The sequence below is a fragment of the Notolabrus celidotus genome, chromosome 21 (genome assembly GCF_009762535.1).
Source record: "Notolabrus celidotus isolate fNotCel1 chromosome 21, fNotCel1.pri, whole genome shotgun sequence".
NCBI lineage: Eukaryota > Metazoa > Chordata > Actinopteri > Labriformes > Labridae > Notolabrus > Notolabrus celidotus.
In genome coordinates this window covers 20,878,801-20,903,771 of record NC_048292.1, presented here as the reverse complement: position 1 = coordinate 20,903,771, position 24,971 = coordinate 20,878,801, and the positions used below count along the sequence as shown (strand labels likewise).

The following is a 24,971-nucleotide window of genomic DNA, read 5'->3' as shown; positions in this document are numbered from 1 at the left end:
AAACTTTATATAAAAGTTGTCTTAATAAATCTTACCACATAGACTCAATTGTTATTTTTTTCTTCTTTGTTTCCTGTATCTGTTTTTATCATAATAATCAGGTACAGATATTATTTTTCTTGTGAGATAGACTTGTAACTGAGTGACTGTAAATTATTTTAAAAATAATTTAAAAACACTTGCTCTAGCAATAACAGCTACAGTCCTCATGGGGGCTGGATAGTTCTAAAAATAGTGACTAAAAGTGGAGTAAAAGATGCCAAACTGTAAACTAAATTAATAAAACTGTAGAATTACAATAAAACGGTGGCATACTTGAGATAAACACCGCAACTCGGTATGTTGAGCGGTGATCCAGCAGGTGGCGGTATTTCGCGTTCGCGCTGGTTGTAATGCCACTTTTTAATTCCAACGAAGAAGAAGAGAAACAACGTAAATTGACTGTTTACATTGTTTTACGTCCTCCGACGGTTGGTTGCCGGTAAAACGGGGCAGGGCCTCGGTTCACCGTCAAGCTAGTCGGAGTTTGACAGAAAGAAAATCCGCTCTTCCTCCACAATGAACCCACAGCAGCGTCTTTAAGGGGACATTTCAGCGGGTCTTCGAGCTTCTTCTCCGGCAGGCAGTGAGCAGTGTGTCTGTGTTTGTTGTTCTCGGAGGACTGATCTAACGGCTGGACTCGAGCTCACGCGGGTTGTTTATGAGGACAACACGAAGGGGACCGTGGACATAAACACTCATGGATCCGAACCGGATTATCCAGGCTCTGAAGGGGACCATTGACCCGAACCTGAGGATAGCGGCGGAGAATGAGCTCAATCAGGTTGGTGAGCCGGGGCGAGGAAGGGCGGGGGGGGGCGGGGGTCCAGGGACCGCTGTGGTCAAGGTTTGATGCCGGTGTTTGTGGAGGAGGGCAGGCCGTGTGTGTGTGATCAGGATCGGTGTCGGCCTGGTAGTTCTGGATCCGGATTTATATCAGGCCTGGAAGATAAACTGAACCCTGGGTAGCTGGAGGCCACCATCATGAAGCATTATGACTCGGTGGTGGAATTCACTGCATCAAAACCAGACATGACTCTGTAGTGGAAGTCACTGCATTAAAAACAGACATGACTCAGTAGGGGAGATCACAGCATTAAAAACAGACATGACTGTGTAGTGGAGATCACTGCATTCAAAACAGACATGACTCTGTAGTGGAGATCACTACATTAATAACAGACATGACTGTAGGGGAGATCACTGCATTAAAAACAGACATGACTCTGTAGTGGAGATCACTGCATTCAAAACGGACATGACTCTGTAGTGGAGATCACTGCATTCAAAACAAACATGACTCTGTAGTGGAGATCACTGCATTCAAAACAGACATGACTCTGTAGTGGAAATCACTGCATTCAAAACAGACATGACTCTGTAGTGGAGATCACTGCATTCAAAACAGACATGACTGTAGTGGAGATCACTGCATTCAAAACAGACATGACTGTAGTGGAAGTCACTGCATTCAAAACAGACATGACTGTAGGGGAGATCACTGCATTAAAAACAGACATGACTCTGTAGTGGAAATCACTGCATTAAAAACAGAAATGACTCTGTAGTGGAGATCACTGCATTCAAAACAGACATGACTCTGTAGTGGAGATCACTGAATTAAAAACAGACATGACTCTGTAGTGGAGATCACTGCATTCAAAACGGACATGACTCTGTAGTGGAAATCACTGCATTAAAAACAGACATGACTCTGTATTGGAGATCACTGCATTAAAAACAGACATGACTCTGTAGGGGAAGTCACTGCATTAAAAACAGAAATGACTCTGTAGTGGAGATCACTGCATTCAAAACAGACATGACTGTAGTGGAGATCACTGAATTAAAAACAGACATGACTCTGTAGTGGAGATCACTGCATTCAAAACGGACATGACTCTGTAGTGGAAATCATTGCATTAAAAACAGACATGACTCTGTAGTGGAGATCACTGCATTAAAAACAGACATGACTCTGTAGTGGAAATCACTGCATTAAAAACAGACATGACTCTGTAGTGGAGATCACTGCATTAAAAACAGACATGACTCTGTAGGGGAAGTCACTGCATTCAAAACAGACATGACTCTGTAGGGGAAGTCACTGCATTCAAAACAGACATGACTCTGTAGTGGAAGTCACTGCATTAAAAACGGAGTCTGGTTTGTGTTTCAGTCCTACAAGATCATCAACTTTGCTCCGACGCTGCTTCAGATCATCGTGTCGGAGCAGGTGGAGTTTCCTGTTCGTCAGGCAGGTAAGACCCCAAAATGAAATTGCTGTCCTCATAAAGCTAACATCGATTCTGTACCTGTGACCCACATGAACCCCTGACTGTGTGTTTGTGTGTAGCGGCCATCTACCTGAAGAACATGGTGAGTCAGTACTGGCAGGACAGGGAGCCGTCTCTGGGCGAGGTTGTGTTTCCCTTCAACATCCACGAGAACGACCGGCAGCAGATCCGAGACAACATTGTGGAAAGCATCATCCGCTGCCCGGAGTCCATACGGTGAGAGAGGGAACACACACACACACACACACACCCTCCATAGTAAAATCTGTGACACACTGAATGAATAACACCTGACTCAAAGTAAAGTACGCCATGTTGCCATTGTTTCTAGCGCCCAGCTGACGATGTGCCTGCGAGCCATCATCAAACACGACTTCCCCGGACGCTGGACCGCCATCGTGGACAAGATCGGCATGTACCTGCAGTCCCAGAGCAGCGGCAGCTGGTATGGCAGCCTGCTGGCTCTGTACCAGCTGGTCAAAACATATGAGTGAGTCACCTGTTGGTGTTTTTTCCCAGCGTCCCTCTGTGGCAGGTGATAGCCCCGAAATCACATCCACAGATGACCTGAGTCCCTAATAAGGTCATATTAGCTTTAAGGTGGTTTAAAGGGAAGGATGTGGGTTCTTTAAATAAGTGTGTGTGTATGTGTGTACGCATCAGGTACAGGAAGGCAGACGAGAGGGAGCCGTTGTTGGCAGCGATGCAGATATTCCTCCCAAGGATTCAGCAGCTCGTCGGTCAGCTGCTGGTGGACTCCACCATCTTCTCAGTCCTCATCCAGAAACAGATCCTCAAGATCTTCCACGCACTCGTACAGGTGTGTGTGTGTTTTGTTTGTGTGTTGACCAGTGTAAACAAATCAGACTCAAACCTTCCTGGAGAAGAGTGATGAGAAGTGGGACTTTTAGATCTGCAACAAAGACCACCACATTTCTGTTGAGTCTGAAGAGAGCCAAACAAACTGATTCTTATATCTGACCCTGAACTCGGCACGCAGAAGAGTCAGCAACACAGCGTTCTACGTGTCTTTAAAGGGCCTTGTTGGTGTGTCTGATTGATGATGATGATGATGATGGTGATAATAATGATGATGATGGTGGTAGTGATAGCATGTATCTCTCGTTGGTCCCTGCAGTACTCGCTGCCCCTCCAGCTGATCAACAACACCGTGATGACTCAGTGGATGGAAATCCTCAGAGCTATCATGGACCGGGACGTTCCAGCTGTAAGATGCCCGCACACAAACACACACACACACACACACACACACACACACACACACACTGACTCCCAGTGCACACCACAGTCATGTGACTGTCCCTCTGTGTTTCAGGAGACGCTGGAGGTGGACGAAGACGACCGTCCTGAGCTGGCGTGGTGGAAGTGTAAGAAGTGGGCGCTGCGTATCATCACCAGACTGTTCGAGCGGTGAGTCCAGAGCTGCTCTCAGATCAGCAGGAAGTAGATCTGTCGTCATCATAATCAGCTGTAGCCAATCACGTGCTTCTGCTCTGATTCACAGGTACGGAAGCCCTGGAAATGTGACGAAGGAGTACTACGAGTTCGCAGACTTTTTCCTGAAGACATACGCGGTGGGACTACAGCAGGTAAGCATTTTTTATATATGTAATTTGTTACACATCAGAGAGAGGAGAGTCTGAGAACTGACTTTTTTCACAGCTACTTCTCTGAAATTCAATTAAACGACTACATTTAAGTGAATTATAGAACTCTGATATAAACTTTAAAATCTCATCTTGTTATAATAATGACAGGAATCATAACAGCTGTTTTTTTTGTCTTTTCAAGATTTGTTTTTAATAACTAAAATCAACCTTTACAATACAGGTCCAATATTGAAATGTACATTTATGTGTTTTAAACAGATTTATTAAATTCTTTTTTTTTTTACTAAAGAATGAACAAAAAAAAACGTACCAAAATAATTAAAATAGTGATACAAATAATAATGAAAAAAGAAAGATAAAAAGGAGAAATATATATAAATATAATTAAAATATATATATATTATTACATTATATGACTATCATACAAGTGTTAAATAAAAAAAACACATTATTAATATTTCAAATAGAGATATGTTAATGTTTATGATTACACTATATAGAATATTTATATTATTATATGACTATTATACTACAGTCGTATAAAAAACTTAAATAAATAAAAAATATGTACAAAATGATAGTTAAAATAGAGTTAATAATGATAAAAAGAAAGAGAAAAAAATTAATGCAAAGGAGAAATATGTTTATAATTTCTAATATATGATATTTATACTATTATATTATACGACTATTGTACTAGAGTTATATAAAAACTTAAATAAATGTAATGATTTAAATAGAGATGATAATGATTAAACAGGAAAGAGAAAAAATAAATTAAAATTAGTCAAAAATATATATTATTGCATTATACAACTTATTTTTTTTAAATTTCAGTGAAAAACAAAATAATGTATAATGTACGTTGTGATTGTTATATGGACACGTTTATCACTTAAATGATTGAATTCAAATAAAATAACTTATAAAAACCTAATTAATTATTTCAAACACTTTTTACAGATGTTTTTTAAATATCTTATTCTAAATAATTACATTTTTTATTTCAGTGTCTGTTTTTTGCTACTTTTTTATTCTTTATTTTTTTAAAGGCATATTTTAATCAATTCTAACACCTTGAGTTTCCTTGACACACCAGAGAAATAAACCTGCCTTCATAATGAACTTTATATTGAAGGTTTGCATCACATTTGTCATGAAATTGTAGTGAGAGTGTTTACTCAGACAATTTTATAGAAGCGTGTCAGAATCCTTTGCAGTGTTTAAGGACTGTGAAGCCTGAATTGTGTGTGTCCATTCAGGTGCTGTTAAAGGTGGTGGACCAGCACCGACAGAAGCAGTACGTCACCCCCCGCGTCCTGCAGCAGTGCCTCAACTACCTGAACCAGGCCCTGTCTCACTCACTCACCTGGAAACAGATGAAGCCGCACATGCAGGTAGGACATGCATTCATACAGAGATGGCTTCCTGTAGCTGTTAATACAAAGTTTCTGCAGCTTTAAGAGATGTAGAGGGGCTAAACTCTGCAGTCTGTAATAATGGGAATTATAACGACTCTCTTTTCAGTTTTTTTCAACATTTATTTTTATTAGTAAAACTCAAAACTTTAAAGCTTTAAGCTCCTGATTTTCTCAGTCTCACCTCACACTGTGCTTCCTTTCTTCCAGGCCATTTGTCAGGAGGTCATCTTCCCTCTCATGTGTTACAAAGACGAGGACGAGAAGCTGTGGCAGGAAGACCCGTACGAGTACATCCACATGAAGTTCAGTGAGTACTCCGACACTCAATCGAGGAGGATCTCTGCCTTGTTTTTGATTCTGTGTTTTGATGCAGTTTCTGAGAGTAAGAGTGTGTGTTTGTCTGTGCTGCAGACCTCTACGATGATCACGCCCTACCAGCCACGGCTGCACAGAGTCTCCTGTGTAAAGCTGCACGCAAGAGAAAAGAGGTGAGGAGAGAATCCTTGAACGGCAACTTTGCACAAAGATTTGAAATCTTAATGCACATTTCTTTTACTAAATTTAAAGATGTACCAACCAGCTATCTAAATACAGACAATTTGCATGAGTGATATGAAAGTTTTTGCTTGTTTTGAACTCACATTGAGCATTAACTCCACATCACTTTCAGCGTACTTTTTCTTTTGAATTCGTATCATTTAACCATCGCTTTGACCTCCATCCCCTGCAGAATCTTGCAGCTGAAAAGTCTCCATACATATCTGCGTAGCTCCACACAGAAGGAAAGCAGTAGTGGTTGCATTTCTCAGTTAAAGCTTTTTAAATAAATATACTTGACAAGTTTTTCCCCACATTGAATAAAAAGACTTTCAGCTGCATCTCCCAGTCATAGAAACGTTCTAATAAACGGGATGATAATCGTAAACTTGTGTTTCTTCTCTTTAGGTTCTTCCTCAGATCATGGAGTTCTGCCACCAGATCCTCATGGACCCCTCTGCTGACCCCCGCAGGAAGGACGGGGCACTGCACTGCATCGGCGCCCTCGCTGAGCTCTTACTGAAGGTACATGTGAACCGCAGTACAGATACGCTGCAGCTCTGCTCTCGTGTGTTTGAATCCTCTCTGAGCTGTTCTCTCTGTGTGTCTCCTTGTGCAGAAGCGGGCGTATAGGGAGCAGATGGAGCTGATGCTGCAGAACTACGTCTTCCCTCTTCTGAACTCTCCGATGGGTTATCTGAGAGCCAGGGTGAGTGAAGGTTTTATCTCTGTGTGCAGGTTTAGACAAAGTAACAGAGATGGGTGTTGAAACGCTCTGAAGAAAACATGTTCACCTAAACTAAAACACGTGGAAACTAAACCTTAAAATACAGCATGGCGTTAATTCCAAGCAGCAACCTCCAGTCTCAAAATATGAAGCCCACGCAGAAGTGTTAGCCACTTGAGGCTGGCTACAGAAACACCAGAAACCACATACACACCAATTCAAGAAAGCCGATCTTTGCAGCATTAATAAACATGTTTACAGCCTGGTTAAAAAAACGGCTTGGGTCTAAGTAGCTAATTTCTCTATCGGCACACACTGTACGGGGGTGAATTTTTTTATAAAGCGACAGTTCAGAAGATATTAAGATTACGAGTTTTTTCCCAAATAAGGACATGACTGACTTCACTGACAGGCTGGAACACATAGCTGTTGGCTAGGAGGTTCAAACCCCGCCTCTTTACCTCACACTAAATTTGGTTGAGTTTAACATTGCCAATATGGCTGCTGCTGCCGATTGGCTTCAAAACAGCGTTCAGGAACAGATACTACGTCAATTATTTAAACACTGGTTAATTCAGGCCACAAAGTCAAGCTCTGCCCCGATCAGCTGATCACATCTACACATCCAATCAGCAAACAGCAACATGTGCGAGCTGCTCCAGCCTGCCCTCCTCTACCCAGCTCCCCCTTTCTGCTGTGTTTGATTTCACCAGTGTCCTGATGCTCGCTCTGTTCTATACACAGGGGTCTTTGCTACTGCTCTCCCCGCCTCAAGCTTTTGCGTTCCACGTAGGCACATGGAGGAACGGGGAGCTCCCAGCACAGAGCCATACTGCCAAATAGAACTTACTGCATGCTGATCGTAGTGATTTTGAAGAGAGAGTTCCTGACTGAACTAAATAAAAACATAAACATTAAGAACATAATGACGCATACAAAAACAAAATAATTGACATAAACCACCTTGTCAAGTTTCAGCTTGTCTTTAAATCACTAAATATTTCCTCTGCAAGTTTTTATTGTAGTTAAATGTTTGGTTGGAACTGATTTAACTTATTGTCTTATTTCTAGAATGAACACATCCATGCAATGTCCAAAAAAAATAATTACATAATTATTAAGATGAATGTAGACAAAGAAACGATGGGCCGTCTGATAGGAGCAGAAATACGTCAACATTAAAGATTAGACACTGAGAATAACTTTTAAAAGCCCCAGAAGAAAAACTGTAGCTCAGTTAAAAAGGTGACGTGCATTTATGTTTTGATGTAGTGCTGCATGTGTCCAGCAGATGGTGCCACACTGCTGCTGAAAAACATACAATCATATCCTCACACACTGAGCAGCTGTGTGTGTATTAGTGTGTGTCTCATTGCTTTAACTCTTCCTACAGTCTTGCTGGGTCATCCATACGGTCAATGTGAGTCTCTTTACGTCTTCACCACTGCAGGTGTTTTAAGATCTGACACACCTGGTGGGGCGGCACGGGCGCTGTGAGGATGTAACGTCACTGAGGAGATAGTGAACTAAAACGTGCTATTGTTCTGTTGTGTTCCTCGTCAGTCGTGCTGGGTGCTCCACTGCTTCAGCCCGCTGCGCTTCCACGACGAGGTGGTGCTGAGGAACGCCGTGGAGCTGGTCAAACAGGATCTGATCGACGACAAAGAGATGCCCGTGAAGGTGGAGGCCGCGATCGCCCTGCAGACGCTGGTCAGCAACCAGGAACAAGGTGCGTGACGGAGAAAGGAGCTTGTTATTCAGAGGAGAAGGAGGATACCATGACGCACTCCAGCACGCCTCACACACTCTCTCTCTCTGCGTTTGTGCGAGTAGCTAAGCTGTACATCAGGCCGTACATCCGGCCCGTCATGCAGGAGCTTCTGCACGTGGTGAAAGAGACTGAGAACGACGACCTCACCAACGTCATCCAGAAGATGATCTGCGAGTACAACCAAGAGGTGGCGGCCATTGCTGTGGACATGACTCAGAACCTGGTGGGTACGCAGCACGAAACTGATGCTACAGAATTAATCATGTGTTGTCTAGAAGTGTGTGTAACCTGTGTGTGTGTGTGTGTGTGTGTGTGTGTGTGTGTGTGTGTGTGTGTGTGTGTGTGTGTGTGTGTGTGTGTGTGTGTGTGTGTGTGTGTGTGTGTGTGTGTGTGTGTGTGTGTGTGTGTGTGTGTGTGTGTGTGTGGTAGGCGGAGATCTTCACCAGAGTCCTTCAGAGCGAGGAGTACGAGGAGAACGAGGATAAAACAGTCATGGCCCTGGGCATCCTCAGCACCATCGACACCATCCTCACCGTAATGGAGGACCACAAGGAGGTCTCAGACACACACACACACACACACACACACACACACACACACACACACAGACACACACACATTGTCGCAGATATTTAATGCTACATGTGTTCTGTTCTTCTCAGATCACTCAGCAGCTGGAGGGGATCTGCCTGCAGGTGATCGGTCTGGTCCTGCAGAAGCCCATCATAGGTATGGCAGGTGTGTGTGCACGGGCGTCCAGTGTTAATTACATTAACACACACACACACACACACACACGCTCAGTTTGATATTCCTGCTGCTTTGACTTGAACTTCTCTCACTACAGTAAAAACTGTGAAAGTGTTGATTATCGATCACAGGTCTGAACTTTATCTTATGAACCAGGTGATTCTGCAGGGTCAGGTTTTTATGTCCTTCAGGTCTGTCCAGGCACAGCTTTTCATCCAGTCTGAGTTTGCTTGAAGCCCTGTGGGGGAGTTCTGTTTTAAAATCAGGTTTTGTCCTCCTGAGAAATGGTCTGGTTTTCTGTTTGCAGTCTCAGTAGTATTGACCAATCAGATGTCAGCAGTTTTTGGAGTCTGTATGGAGAGCAAAAGCAGGAATAACACAATCCCAGCTCCCATGGTTGTTAATCTTTCTCTCTATGAACAGATATCTGCATGAAGAGCAGATAACAATCTGTTCTAGATCAAACATTTACACAGAGACACAAATCTGCTTGATGCTGTGTCACTAAAGACAATCAGCGTTTAGATTTCCTGACTACCTGGAACGCAGCATCAGAAATGATGATGATTGTTTCTGTTTCAGGTTCATACCACTGGTAGTTGATGTGTTCAGTGATCAGGTGGACTTAAAGGTTTGAGAAAATATGAGCACAACACAGCTGAGAATGTAGGAGGAATAAATTTAGGGTGCTAATGTTTGCTGGTATTTAAGATTCAAACTAATGAGGCAGTGAAAGTATCTGTGTCTAAGTAAGCAAGAGTGTGTGTGTGTGTGTGTGTGTGTGTGTGTGTGTGTGTGTGTGTGTGTGTGTGTGTGTGTGTGTGTATGTGTGTGTGTGTGTGTGTGTGTGTATGTGTGTGTGTGTGTGTGAGTGTGTGAGTGTGTGAGTGTGTGTGTAATCCTGTTAATCGGAGCACTTTGCCTGCTGGAGCATTGGATGGTCCCCGCTCTGTTAATGAATGGATTAACTGATAACCTCCTGCTGCCTGGATGAAAGGCTGCGTTCATGCAGAGGCAGATAAAGCAGCAGGAGAGGGTCATAATGAACATAATGAAAGATAGAGAGGTCAGACTCCTCTCGCTCCTCTGAGTCTTCACCACAGCTCGGACCCTTTATCACACTGTTCCCAGAGGAGGAGCCGGAGGATCTGAACACATCAACACAGACCTTAACATCAGAGAGACGATCCTCCTCAGGCATCTTTACATCTGCTGCCAGATTTTATCATCTGTTGGAGTTTGTTTCCTTATGTTACTTCAATGTTTCAATGAGGCGATGAAAGACAGCATGCATGTGACAGCAGATGGTGTATGGTAAATGTGAGTGTAGCATCCCAAGCTAGCTAGTCAGTTGAACTCGTTAGAACTGTATTTATTGAAATCTTTATTTTCCTGATAGCTGTGCCGTTATGTCACAGAACAGAAGAAAGAAATATATAAAACCCTTTACCAATACACCAAAATCAAGCAATAATATCTACAGCATTGACACAAGACAAGTTAAAAGCATTTAAATACCGTAATTGTTTTGTAGTTATCAAGGTCAATAACTTCTAAAAACAATGCAAACATTTAGGATAAAAACAAAATTGTTAATCCAATAATCCAACATATCAGCAAATAAAGAATTGAAGGCCTTAAATACGGAAAAGTACAAAAATAATCATTCTAGGTGTTACAGGTTTTCTTCTGCAACAAGCTAGGCTAGGGTAAGCTAGCTGTTAGCAGCCAGGCTATCAGCCAGTGCAACTAAACGTAAACAAAGTCTCATAAACTATTCAGGAACAAAACACCACTAAATACAGTAAGTTTATGTTTGTTTGTTTGTTTATGTCCGGTTATTTGGGGAGAAAGTGGCAAATGTGCCTTCAAAATAAAAGCCCACAAAAAACATTTACAACAATCAACACAAAATGTATATATATATATATTTTTTTATTGGAACACAACACAACATGTATCAACCAAAAAAACATTGACAAACAGCAGAACAACTTAACAAGGCAAGCCAAGCATAACAAGCCAAGTACAACAACACATGTATTTTAGGCAAAGCAAAACAAAACAAGACAGCAGAAGAAAAGCAAACTAAATAAATAAATAAAAACATATAAAATGATATCAACACAAAATAAATAGAAAACCAAATTAAGTATCAAAGAAGGGTCAGATAAAATACAAATAAAGGCCCAACATAAATATCCAACCTCTAAAGGGTCATTTACAGTAAGAACAGGTGAGTAACCCAGAGAGCTCAATAGAACTTCAGCGGCTCACATATGAGTCCCCTGCAGCATCATAGAATAGAGGACCGTCTTCAGCTCTCACTGTTTCTTTATTGGAGAATGATGCAACCCATGCTCCACGAACTATCCCTTTAACATCATTAGACCCTTTTTTAAATATATGTACAACAGAGACACTCTTGGCTGTAAATGTGGGTAAACAACAGACGTTACGGAGAAGCTTTCCTCACAGTCTCTGCTGATCTGAGAGTTTTTGAGTCGTCTTCAGTTTGTGTTTGTCCCCTCAGCGAGAAGGAGCCAGTTTCAGAACCATCTGTTAAGCTGTCAGCCGAGAGAGACCAGTTCAGTTCTTGCAGCTCGTCCTCTTTTTATCTCTTCCTTTTTTTAAAAGCTTTGCTGTGTTGTTGAGAGTCTCTGAGGTGTGCCGTCCTGGATCAGAGATCTGTCCCTGGCTCCTGTCAGAGGGGGAGGCGTGTCCGCTTCGGCCTGTGGTTTGGAACGATTATGTTCCACCCTTTCTCCCGAGCCTGTCTCTGAGGTTATCATTTCTGTGACACAGAACTGTCATTTTTTATATTAAGTGTGAGTGCACTCTCCTGGACTCTCGGCAGGAGGTCCTCCATCATGTTGTGTTTCGTCTTAACACTCCAGCGCCTCCCAGACCGTCTGAGATGGACTCTGGTGACACCATCAAGTGTCAGCCCTGATGCATGAACTAGTTTCACTATGAGCAGGACGTTAAGTGTTTGATGAAAGTCGGTGCAGGATGATGTGTTCAAGGACATGTGTTCACTGCACTTTCCAAACTGACTTCTTAAAATCTGATTTACTCGATGATCCCAGGACTTCATAAACATCATCATCCCTCTTAGGCTAAAGAATCACACGATGAGGTGTTTATGTCTCTGTAATCCTCTGTCCTCTCGTCCTCTGCAGAGTTCTACGAGGAGATCCTATCTCTGGCGTTCGGGCTCACCTGTCAGACCATCTCCCCTCAGATGTGGCAGCTCCTCGGCGTCCTGTATGAGGTCTTCCAGCACGACTGCTTCGACTACTTCACAGGTTCGTCTCACAAGATTAAACCGTTTATTTAGAATTGTATCTCCCAGGTTGCATCTTATAAATCCCTTTTACTCACAGCAGGTTATGAACGACTGGTTGTGTGTATGTGTATGTGTGTGTTTGATTTTGTGTTGCAGACATGATGCCTCTTTTGCACAACTACGTCACAGTGGACACCGACATGCTGCTGTCCAACCCCAAGCACTTAGAGGTGATCTACAACATGTGCAAAAAGGTCAGCCTCTGAGCGTCTCCTCCTTCCTCTCTCAGTTACTGTATGTATGAAATGTTCCCAGAGTAACTGCTGTGACCTTTGACCTGCTGCAGGTGCTGACTGTAGACGCAGGCGAGGATGCAGAGTGCCATGCTGCCAAACTCTTGGAGGTGATCATCCTGCAGTGCAGAGGGAGAGGCATCGACCAGGTCGGGATCAGGACACTGCATTTTTACTTTTTTAAATCTGAGCTTCATAAACTTTTGGTTCTCAGTTTGGTTATATTTCAGCTGTTGGAGTACGAGCTGAATGTTTTGCACTATCCAACCAATTTTAAATTTTAGTTATTTATCTTGACCATTTATTCAAAGCTCAATGAGAACTGCTCATCATTTAGTCACTCTTGATTCTTTTTAAGATTTTATATTTCATCATTTATCTATTTATCTATCTAATTTAAGTTAGGACTAAATGTGCAAAAATAATAACGCAACAGTTGAATGAATCCTGTTTTTAATGGGAATGAAAAAACATAAGAATGATGATAACATGATTCTTGTTTGGGCTACTGTTCATGTGCATCTTCAGAATATAATCTGCTAACTGATGCATCTCTGCACAATCTGAACTCTTCATTTGTTAAATGTAGATTCAGTCAGAACGAAATTTATCACAAAAGCTGCACCTAGGAGCGCTGGTGGCCTAGCGATCTAGGCGCCCCATATACAGAGGCTACAGTCCTCGTCGCAGGTGGTCGCCAGTTCGATTCCCAGCCGGTCGACCATTTCCTGCATGTCTTCACCCACTTTCTACTCCCAACATTTCCTGTCTCTCTTCAGCTGTCCTATCAAATAAAGGCAAAAAGGCCAAAAATATAAACTTAAAAAAAATTTGCACCTTCTGTCGTTTTCATGTAAACATTGGATCTTTCAAATATCTTTTCCGTATTTTTTCCAGTATCTTTATTGAGAAAAAAAAGTCCATTCATTTGATCGTTTTCAGTCATTTTGCAGAACTTTTAGCTTAAAGCTAGGGTGGTAGTCACGGAAAACTAGCATGAATTTGAATGTAGCATTTCCTCAGGACTCCGTCTAAAAAGTGAGCGAGAGGCCGGGCTGACCTGAGTAAGACACGGTGAGCCTGAGAGTCTGAGCTCAGGTTGAATTAACCCTCGTCACAAAGTCACACTGAGAGGTCAGCCCCTGTTTGAAAGTTAACTTGAATCTTCAGTTCTTGAAGATCATCCTGCAACAATCTCAGCCGTCTAAATACTTGGATACTGAGTATGTTTGTATGTTTCTCACTCTGCAGTGCATCCCTCTGTTCGTGGAGGTCGTGCTGGAGCGTCTGATGCGGGGCGTGAAGTCCAGTGAGCTGAGGACGATGTGTCTGCAGGTGGCCATCGCCGCTCTGTACTACAACCCGGCTCTGCTCATCCACACACTCGACAACATGCACTTCCAACACAACCCGCAGCCTATCACAGCACACTTCATCAACCAGTGGATGAACGACACTGAGTTCTTCCTCGGGTAGGAATCTGTGTTGTTGTGTTTCGTCTCTAAAGTCCTGAACCTGCAATTTCTTGCACACTCACACACTCTGTTGTCTGCTCTGATTCTAAAGCTGAGCGGCCTACACCAAGTGACAGATTTTAAAACCTAGAGTGAAACATTTACAGACTGATCCCCGGTTGGTTTCAGCTCAGTAACTTATTACAGGGTTCCCACGTGTCCTGGAAAACCTGGAAAACCTGGAAAACAGTTGACCAGTTTTCCAGTACTGGAAAACACCTGGAAAATGGGAGAAAAAGTCAAATGTCCTGGAAAATCACATAGAGGGTGCATCTCAAAGCTCTAAACTGCAGTCTCCTCGCTCCTCGCTCCTCGGTCGAACCGGAAGTACTTACTGACGCGCCATTTTAACTTGAGTCCCAAAGCTCTAAACGCTGCTGGAGGAGAGAGGAGCGAGGAGCGAGGAGACTGATCCGAGGAGGGATAATCGAGGAAACACGAGAGCAGACTTTGCGGAAGTGTTTTCTCTGACAGACACGCCCCCTTATCGAATATCACTCACCGATTGGACGCTGCAGCGGCTCGGACTTAACCGAAACTTAATATCAGCTGATTTTAATAACAGAGAACAGATGGACCTTAAAACAGTCATTAAGGGTGCCCTGAAACAGATCATAAACATCCGTCAGTTTCTAAACAGTCTGTGTGTGATGAGCTGAGATTGAAAGGTGTTTGACATGAATTTTAAAAACAAAATACTGATCGCAAAATCATAAATTCAATATAACAGAGGGTGGATTATGTTATATCTGATTGTTTTTGTCAGATTCACTGTCTAATGAAATAGAGTAATAGAGTCTAACATCATTGATAGAATATATATTAATGATCAGTTATTCCTCCTGTTAGTTTCCCCATTTCTTCTCGTTTTCTTCATGAAGGGAAGTCTGACAGTAAAGTTTGTCTGTTAGTAAAAACACTTGTTATATTTCCAGTCAGGTTAATAAAGTTTCATACGAGGCTGATCATTAATGAGCACAGGGTTTGAAAAGAGTTGCATGGTTTCTATTTTCCCTTAAAGTAATAAATAATTTAATAATGAGGCATTTTACCGGTAAATCGATCCGTGATGCTTTAGGACAGAATAAACAGAGAGCTGATTCTCTTCATGTGCAGGTGTGTGTTGAACAGGTAAACACAGAGACAGAGCTCTGTTACTGTTTATATTTATCAGAGTTATTACAGTGAACATGTGTGCAGACACAAACAGCTGTTAAAGCCGTCATCACAAACCGACGTCGCTTCACGTAACGCTCCGGAGGAGAGGACGTCTCATTTCTCTAAATGCAAATCTCCTCTCTCCTCTCGCCTCTGGTTTCATTTCCTCGCATCTCTGGTGGGCGGGACTAAGACGCGAGGAAGAGAGGCGAGGAAGAGACGGGAGGATGGACGTTTAGAGCTTTGAGATGCACCCAGAGTCCTGGAAAATTATTCCAACATGGCTGCGTGCGTGCTGGAAAAGACAGCGACAGCGTATATTGTCTATTATTATGGTACATGAACCTTGTAGAGTGCTCTTTTGATTCAAATAACCTTATATTTAAGTTATAGTGTGACCAGTGGAGTCGGGCAGAGAGCTTGGGGGTCTGTGCCTCACAACTTTCTCTGCAGGCTGAGAACTCAATTACCGTACTCTAGCTCAGTTGTTCTCAAAATGGGGTCCTGGGACCCCTGGGGGTCTGCGAACCATAGCATGGGGGTCTGTGATATAATGTAAATACATTTGTAATAAATTATAAAATTGTGCTGTGTCATTACAAAACAGCATACACTATTGTTATGATACCGTTTGGTGGCTCGAAGGGATATGTGAGTCTTGCTACTGTTAATTTTCTGAAAGCGTTTAAGATCAATTACTTGCAAAGTATAAATGTTGTCATGTTGAGTCCACAAGGAATGAAATGACCCTCTGTTTTAAAGTATACAAGTGGTATTTACTTGATTCAAATTGAAGTTTTTTCTGTTTATCACTATGGTACAGGTCTGAAGTATTTACATTGATACGTTTTACAATACAAATAGTTCAAAGGGAAACGAAGAGTGCAAATGGTAGTAAGCATGTGCTTTAGTGATGGGAAGTTCGGCTCTTTACAGAGAGCCGGCTCTTTTAACTCGGCTCCCAAAGAAGACCCGGCTCTTTTGACTCCGGAACGGCTCTTAATTTAGGATCTTTTGTAGGCATATATTTAACCTTGACTTTGAAAAAAATAATGGTTTGTGTTGAAAACCCTTTTACGTACAGTGATTTTATGAGAAGACTTATAATTGTCCGATTTGGTGCATTTATTCTGTTACAAAACCATTCTTAGGGTTAGGGTAAGGGTTGTGATTAGGGTTTGGATTAGAGTTAGGGTTGTAAATAGGGTTAGGGTTAGGATTATGATAAGGGTTAGGGGCAGGGTTAGGATAAGGGTTAAGGTTATGATTAGGGTTGGGGTTAGGATTAGGGTTTAGGGTTAGGATTAGGGTTAGGGTTGGGATTAGGGTTGGGATTAGGGTTGGGGTTAGGATTAGGATTAGGGTTAGGATTAGGGTTAGGGTTGTGATTAGGGATGGGGTTAGGATTAGGGTTTAGGGTTAGGATTAGGGTTAGGGTTAATGTTATGATTAGGGTTAGGGTTGGGATTAGAGTTAGGGTTTTGGTTGTGATTAGGGTTAGGGTTATGATTAGGATTAGGGTTAGGGTTAGGGTTGTGATTAGGGTTGGGGTTAGGATTAGGGTTTAGGGTTAGGATTAGGGTTAGGGTTAGGGTTGGGATTAGGGTTAGGGTTAATGTTATGATTAGGGTTAGGGTTGGGATTAGAGTTAGGGTTAGGGTTGTGATTAGTGTTAAGGTTAGGGTTCGTGTAAGGATTAGGGTTATGGTTAGGGTTAGGGTTAGGATTATGATTAGGGTTAGGTTTAGAACTAGATATAAACTTAAGCAAACAGAACCAGAACCAAACTCAAGCAAACCCAAGCAGAACCGTACCAGAACCGAACCAGACCCGAACCAGAACTGAACCAGAACCGAACCAGAACAGGACCGTACCAGAACCGAACCAGAACAAAACCGTACTCGAACCGAACCACAACCGAACTCAAGCAAACAGAACCAGAACCAAACTTTAGCAAACCGAACCAGAACCGAACCAGAACCGAACCAGAACCGAACCAGAACCATACCAGAACCGAATTAGAACCGAAGCAGAATCGATCCAGAACTGAACCAGAACCAGAACAGAACCGAACCAGAACCGAACCAGAACCGAACCAGAACCGAACCAGAACCAAACTCAAGCAAACAGAACCAGAACCAGAACCAAACTCAAGCAAACAGAACCAGAACCAGAACCAAGCTCAAGCAAACATTATTAATGTCCTCAGGTTGGCATTGAGAAAAATCAGATGCCTCAGTTTGGATGGGCTGATCCCATTTCTCCTCTTATTGAACATTTGCCCTGTCTTCAAGAAGACTCTCTCCGAAGGAACAGATGAAGCCAGGATACACAGCCTCCCCTCCATCACCTGTATCCTATATCCTTGCATGTGATTGGCCACATGGCTGCCATGCTGACCAATCAAAACAAAGTTCTGCTGTGAGCAGGCTGGTGCTGAACACTGTGAGAGCTAAGCAGCGAAAGGAAAAAACTGGGAGCTGGCTCGCTCTCTCGATGCAAGCCGGCTCTTAAAGCATCGTCTCTCAGAGCCGCAGCTTTTGATCATGACACATCACTAATGTGCTTAATCTGTGTTACAATTATGAGCGGGCCATGGACAATTTTCTCACCTGTAAGAGCAGGAGAACCCCTGCTCTAGCTAGTGGGAGTGCAAACTCCCGATAGTGAAAACAAACGGAACAAAAAGAGCGACACAGCTGCACAGAAACTCCATGTTGTAGACATTGCTGATCATAATAGACATCGCCATGCAGGAAGACAGTTTACATTTTTTTAAATATCTGGGAGATCTTCAAATACAGAGTGCGTCTTTACACCGGTTCGATTTTTTCAAAGTTTACGGTAACTCAAATAAAAAAACGTGACATTTGCTTTGTTTTATATCAACCACTTAGCAGGATGAATATCATGATTAAGCAGATATATTTTGAGTTTGAGTTGAGTTGAGAAACATTTGCGGCCATTTTTGTCATTCAGTTCTATTTAGGTCATTAAAGCACTGATCCTCTGATCATTATTATTATTTGATTATTTCAGTAAGGCAGCTTCCTGATTACTTTGCTGGCTCTTTTGTTTTTTTCTTGGCTCATTTTATATTTTTTGAGAAAAGAGAAAGCTGAGATGTTGCCCATCATTGTTACTTGGTTGCACTAATAAAGTGAAGTGCTGTACATCTGTGGTTGCATTATTCTATTATCAATTTGCCATAATTTTTAAGTATGTAAGAGATGATTTCATTGATAGCCATAGACTACATGTCTTTCAATGTAGACTTCCACCGAGAGGAACATATTAGACTATTTAGGAACTAAATTAGGAACTAAATTTAGATTGTCATACCAGCTTGATCATCAATGAAAATGTCCTGGAAATGTCTTGGAAAATGATCTCTGGAAAAGAGTGGGAACCCTGTTATTTCCAGACTCTGTGATCTTCTCCTCAGGCTCCACGACCGTAAGATGTGCATCATCGGCCTGAGCATGCTGATGGAGCTGCCCAGTCGGCCGGCGGTGTTGGAGGGAGTCGCCGGTCAGATCGTCCCCTCTGTCCTGCTCCTGTTCCTGGGCCTCAAACACCTCTACGCCTCTCGCCTCACCAACAAACCCGACCTGCTAGCCCGAGCGGGGACGCAGGATGAAGACCAGAACGGTGAGAAACGTGGAGGAGCTGACGCAGGATGAGTTAGGCTAGAAGAGAAAGTAGCGTAGTCGTGACACTAATGAAATGAGATCCTCGGCTTCTCTGCTGAGCTGAAATTAGCTGCTCCGCATTTACTCCTAACCCCTGCTGGCTCTTCCTTCCTTCACTCGAGCGTAAAAGAATTAGATTCCTGAACCTCGTCTTCTTCTTTTGGGGCAGGCTGATAAATTAACTTGGCGCCACGCTGCAGACGGCTGAAGGTTTCTTCTGCGGCCTGGTGTTTAAAATGCATCGATTTCACCTCATTTAACGCTTCAGAATGGCGTATTCTTAATGAAAAAACTCACATTTTCATCCAGAGAATGTGTCAAGGTTTGAAATATGACTTCAATCATGAGGAAGAGTGTTAAAGGATTATGTTACAGAGCAAATATCAAGTAAGATGAGAATCCTGATGGAGAGAGAGGAGCTTGTACGTCTGCAGGGTTCATCACACCAACTCATGAGTTGTTGTTTTCTCTTCAGTAATTAAAGGGTTAATTTCATAATTATATATGTACATCTTTGCAGCCAACAGAATTATTACGGCAACGCAGACACTGTTGCATGTCAGCTTTAAATGAAGTTACTGGAAAGCATGAGCGAGTATTTTAAATGAGTAACCTCCGACTGTCTGTCCTTGCAGAGGAGATCCCGAGCGACGAAGACGAGGTGAACGAGAACTGCAACGTCATGCAGCAGCAGTGCGGCATGCCGGCGGGTCAGGGAGGCGGCGACGACGATGACGATGACGAGGACGACTACTGGGACGAAGATGGCTTCGAGGGGACGCCTCTGGAGGAGTACAGCACGCCTCTGGACTACGACAATGGGGAGGACGAGTACAAGTTCTTCACCGCCGCGCTCCTCCGTAAGATACTTGAATGATTATCTACAGTGTGTGTTTGATTCGTCTGCTGTTCCCTCAACCTTGGACGCTTTAACTCATCCTGTCACAATTATTGTTTTGCACCGGTCACATGGTATAAATAGCGCCACCCTTGTCCACTCGCTCAGGGGGAAGTCTTAAATAATTTCTGCTGTGTCAATGAATCATCTCACCCTGACTTTATGTAGGAATTTAAAAACTTTCTCTAGTTAATTTATTTAACCTAACTTTAGTACAAAAAGAGTTTAAGAGGCCGGCCTTTAGCCTCTTCACTAAAAGCTGTAGTGCAACACTTGTCACTCAAGCCAGCCACTGCCCGAATTATGCAAAACTCGTAACCTTAATATCTTCAAAACCAACGTATCATGAAAAAAATCATCCACCATACAGTGTGAATGTAGAGATGAATCAGCTAGTCACACCAAATCTGGGTTTTGTACCTGTCTGTAAACATGTTAAAAAGCTAATCTTCAGAGCCGGATTAAACATGAGAGTGTATGGCGTCCCCTGATCTTTTGGAGCAAGCCTCAAGTGGACACTTTAGGTACTGCAGTTTTTAACATCTGAGGTTGGAGCTTGGTATTTATAGAAGAGAGGGAAGGACGTAGGACGAGTGTAAGGGTTAAGAGTGTACGTATCCTCTCACACTAAAGTCACTCATGATGAGAACAGAAGGTTGCTTCCTCTTGGATTTAACCACCACAGACGCCACTTGCTGTGTAACGCGCCCGCCTGTGTTTGACAGGCGTCCAGAACGGTGATGCAGCCTGGTATCAGAGTCTGACGGCTCCGCTCAGCGACGACCAGAAGAAACAGCTGCAGGAGATCTACAGCATCTCGCAGCAGAGGAGGAGCACGGCCGCCAAGGGCCAGTGGTGAGAGGACGCACACACACACAACAATAATAATAATAATAATAATAATAATGATAATAATGATTGATCAGACAGAAAAAATGAAATAAATTAATAATAAATATAAACAATGAAAAAGAATAAAAAGAATAAAAAATTAATATTAAAATAAACAATAATAAAATAATACAAATAAAACATATATGAAAAATAAATAATAATAAATAAATACAAAAATAAATAATAAATATATTTACACACACATTAACACACACATGCTGCAGGATACAGACGGACAGATTCTTTAAAGAAATGTCTCCCGATTGGAGCATTGGCCATGAGGGTTTTTAAGTTTTTACTAGGAATGTTTCGCTTACATGCATCACCTTTTCTCTCATTTTCAAACATTAATTCTCTGGAAAGCTTCAGAATAAAAGTTTTATTTCAGCAAACCTTAAATCCTGCTGAGCCGTCACACTAGAGGGATTTTATTATCAGAGTAAAAACGCCCCTCTTCATTTTAAAACCTTTGATTTAAAGGAGACGGATCATAAAATAATGTTTTAAAGTTAAACTGTATCGTCTCTGTAAGAATATATTTATAACCTCGACATTCCTGTTGTGTTTGGCTGAGTGTTTCCAGAAGTGAACACCTTCCAGATTGTCGTCGTGAAGCTTCATCTCTAAAAACATCCCCTCCTTTTTATAGACGGAGCTCAGAGACGCTCGTGATCACACACCGAGACTTTAATTAGCAGGCTGCTGCTACTTAAACTGAATTTGTTTATCTATCATCACCTGATGTCTCGGTGTGAAGTCGCCTTCTCTGAATTTCTGCTGAAGCTGAGACAAGTGTGAATGATTCAGTGTAGCTCTAACAGCACGGATATATACCTCAGAGCTGCTTCCAGGTGTGGTAACAACATGCATCCCTGAGATCACTGCATTAAAAACAGACATGACTCTGTAGTGGAAGTCACTGCATTAAAAACATACATGACTCTGTAGTGGAGATCACTGCATTAAAAACAGACATGACTCTGTAGTGGAAGTCACTGCATTAAAAACAGACATGACTCTGTAGTGGAAGTCACTGCATTAAAAACAGACATGACTCTGTAGTGGAAGTCACTGCATTAAAACAGACATGACTCTGTAGTGCAAATCACTGCATTAAAAACAGACATGACTCTGTAGTGGAAATCACTGCATTAAAACAGACATGACTCTGTAGTGGAAGTCACTGCATTAAAACAGACATGACTCTGTAGTGGAAATCACTGCATTAAAAACAGACATGACTCTGTAGTGGAAATCACTGCATTAAAAACAGACATGACTCTGTAGTGGAAATCACTGCATTAAAACAGACATGACTCTGTAGTCGAAGTCACTGCATTAAAAACAGACATGACTGTAGTGGAGATCACTGCATTAAAAACAGACATGACTCTGTAGTGGAAGTCACTGCATTAAAAACAGACATGACTCTGTAGTGGAAGTCACTGCATTAAAGACAGACCATCACATTCTGTTGTGGAAGTCACTGCATTAAAGACAGACCAGATCAGATTCTGTTGTAATCAACATCCTGACCTGAGTTTCGTGTTATTCCAGAGGAGACGATCGAGCAGCAGACTAAGAGGAGGAGGGATGAAGAAGATGAAGAAGAGAGGAGCCGGTCTGACCTGACCTGAAGAAGATTTCAGCCCAACTTGAATTATCTAAGACCAGATCAGACCACATTGGACTCAAAGGATCCCAGACAAACCAGGTCCTGGGAATGCCATCAGAATAGGAGGGAGGAGCTGGAGCTTATATCAGTTTGGACCTGGTTTCCTGCAAAGAGCCCAGACTGGAATATTCCTATCACCAGGACAGGACCGCTGGCCTGTGTGAGTGTGAGTGTGAGTGTGAGTGTGAGTGTGTGTGTGTGTGTGTGTGTGTGTGTGTGTGTGTGTGTGTGTGTGTGTGTGTGTGTGTGAGGACTGCATTATAAATATTAATGTCCCTGACCAGCAGAATTTGTTAAAGTTCTTGTACAGCGCAGTCCTTTTTCTGTGAATTGGTGTGTGTGTGTGTGTGTGTGTGTGTGTGTGTGTGTGTGTGTGTGTGTGTGTGTGTGTGTGTGTGTGTGTGTGTGTGTGTGTGTGTGTGTGTGTGTGTGTTTGTGTGTGTGAGGAACACATCCGAGTGTGTGTTTGTTCGTACTGTAAGCGCTCGTCTCTGTCTCTCTCTAATTGATCACTTTTTATCATCTCATGATGTGATAGGTCGACGAGGAGGATCAGATTCTGTCAGGGTGCCTTGTTTTAAGACCGCAGGGGGGTGAGAAGTTTAGGTCAAAGACTTGGTCACTGCCTGGAGGTCAAAGACTTGACAACTTGAGTTTAGAGACTGGAGGTCAAAGACTTGACGACTTGAGTTTAGAGACTGGAGGTCAAAGACTCAAAGTCAGAGACTTGGGGTCTTAGACTTGAGGTCAAAGACTGGGGGTGAAAGACTTGAGGTCCAAGATTTGAGGTCAGAGATTGGGGTCAAAGACTTGAGGTCAGATACTTAGGGTCTTAGACTGGAAGTCAGAGACTGGAGGTCAGAGACTTGAGGTCAAAGACTGTGAGGTCAAAGACTGGAGGTCAAAGACTGGAAGTCAGAGACTTGAGGTCAAGGACTTTGAGGTCAAAGACTGGTGGTCAAAGACTGGAAGTCAGAGACTTGAGGTCAAAGACTTTGAGGTCAAATACTTTGAGGTCAAAGACTTTGAGGTCAAAGACTTTGAGGTCAAAGACTTTGAGGTCAAAGACTTTTAGGTCAAAGACTGGAGGTCATTGACTTGAGGTCAAAGACTTGATATGAAAGACTGGAAGTCATTGACTTGAGGTTGAAGACTTGATATCAGAGACTGGAGGTCAGAGACCTGAGACGAACGACTTGAGGGGAAAGACTGGAGGTCAAACATGAAATGTAAAGTGGGAGATGGTTTTTTGTCCTTGTTTGTTCCTGGATTTTGTTTTTGTAACGGTTTTCAGAACTAATTTAAGAAAATCATAAAAGTTCATGTAACATTTTCCCGCCTTTTTCTGGTTTTTCAGTCTTCTTTTACTCTTTACTTCTTTGACGAAATTAGCATTAGCAAGATTACAAACGTAGCAGCTGAGCGTTAGAAGGAGGTGTTAGCATGCTGACATTAAAGGGGTTTTCCAGTGTTTTTTAACCTTGGTCCTATTATCGTGATTCCTTTCCTTGTAGAACAGGAAGTTGCTCCTCCACAGCTGCCTTGTATTGTTATCAGTAACAGCTAGAACAAGGACTCCTGAACTTTGAAGCCCCCAAACCCCAAAAGAACCATGCCAGAGTCGCACCACCGCCCACGTGGTCGCCCACTACTCGCGTCGATTCCCATCTCTACATTGACTTTACATGTAATTCATTCCCGCAACTGATTTTTTCGCGTTTGGTGTGAACACCCCATAAATCTTTGTAGCTCTTTTTCAATGCAGAAGCCTGACGTGCCTCTCCTCCGAAATATAACAAAATGTCAAATCAATGAAGACTTCAAGCCCTGTGATTGGTCCGCTGGACGTCATTGTATTTACAGCAGTTTTGGAATTGCTGCACATCAACAATTAATTTCATCTCCTCCGACATCTCCTCTCTACTCGCCCCTGTAATCATTGTTGTATGATAAGTGCTGTGGAAAAGAAATCTGAAAACGAACCAGGGCCAGACACAAACTTTCAGAGAGACCACAATGCCCCCAAGTGTTCAGGTGAAGAACTGCAGAGTGACGCAGACACATCGGCGCACAAGTATGTTGAGCTCATGTCTAACGGCTAAATTCCACCAGGTTCGTGCCCGATCCATCACAACACCGGATCTGATAGGTTTCTATTCTAGCCAATATGTTAACTTCCACTGCATCTGCTCTGTTGCGTTCCAGCTGCATCTCTGATCCGGCAGGTCGGAGCCCTCCAGATCAGATACACAAGACTTCTTTTTTTTCCCGGATGCCCGAGCACGACGCATCAATCTCAACAGAGCAGATGGAGCAGGACAGGAAGTCAGGCACCAAAACAAAATGAAAACATCCGGTTAATTTTCAGAATAAAACACTCTGTTT

The 24,971-nt window shown here is 42.6% G+C and overlaps 1 protein-coding gene across 4 annotated transcripts; it reads left to right on the top strand.

Moving 5' to 3' along the window:
• The first annotated feature begins 416 nt into the window (after nucleotides 1–416).
• On the top strand, nucleotides 417–23,919 carry ipo8 (importin 8). 4 transcript variants are annotated; one of them, XM_034673444.1, is made up of 26 exons: nucleotides 431–823; nucleotides 2,219–2,300; nucleotides 2,396–2,552; nucleotides 2,668–2,826; nucleotides 3,000–3,156; nucleotides 3,475–3,564; nucleotides 3,673–3,767; nucleotides 3,862–3,946; nucleotides 5,230–5,364; nucleotides 5,596–5,695; nucleotides 5,800–5,876; nucleotides 6,334–6,450; nucleotides 6,545–6,634; nucleotides 8,046–8,072; nucleotides 8,216–8,381; nucleotides 8,486–8,646; nucleotides 8,853–8,978; nucleotides 9,086–9,161; nucleotides 12,356–12,481; nucleotides 12,619–12,716; nucleotides 12,809–12,904; nucleotides 14,007–14,227; nucleotides 18,873–19,078; nucleotides 19,755–19,979; nucleotides 20,743–20,872; nucleotides 22,469–23,919. In XM_034673444.1, coding segments are annotated over exons 1-26 (3,087 nt in total). In that variant the 5' UTR covers nucleotides 431–739; the 3' UTR covers nucleotides 22,470–23,919. The 4 variants fall into 4 exon arrangements, with proteins under 4 accessions (XP_034529337.1, XP_034529338.1, XP_034529335.1 ...); XM_034673445.1 differs by having other exon boundaries at nucleotides 740–823; nucleotides 9,086–9,152; XM_034673446.1 differs by lacking the exon at nucleotides 8,046–8,072 and having other exon boundaries at nucleotides 417–823.
• The last annotated feature ends 1,052 nt before the right edge of the window (nucleotides 23,920–24,971 follow it).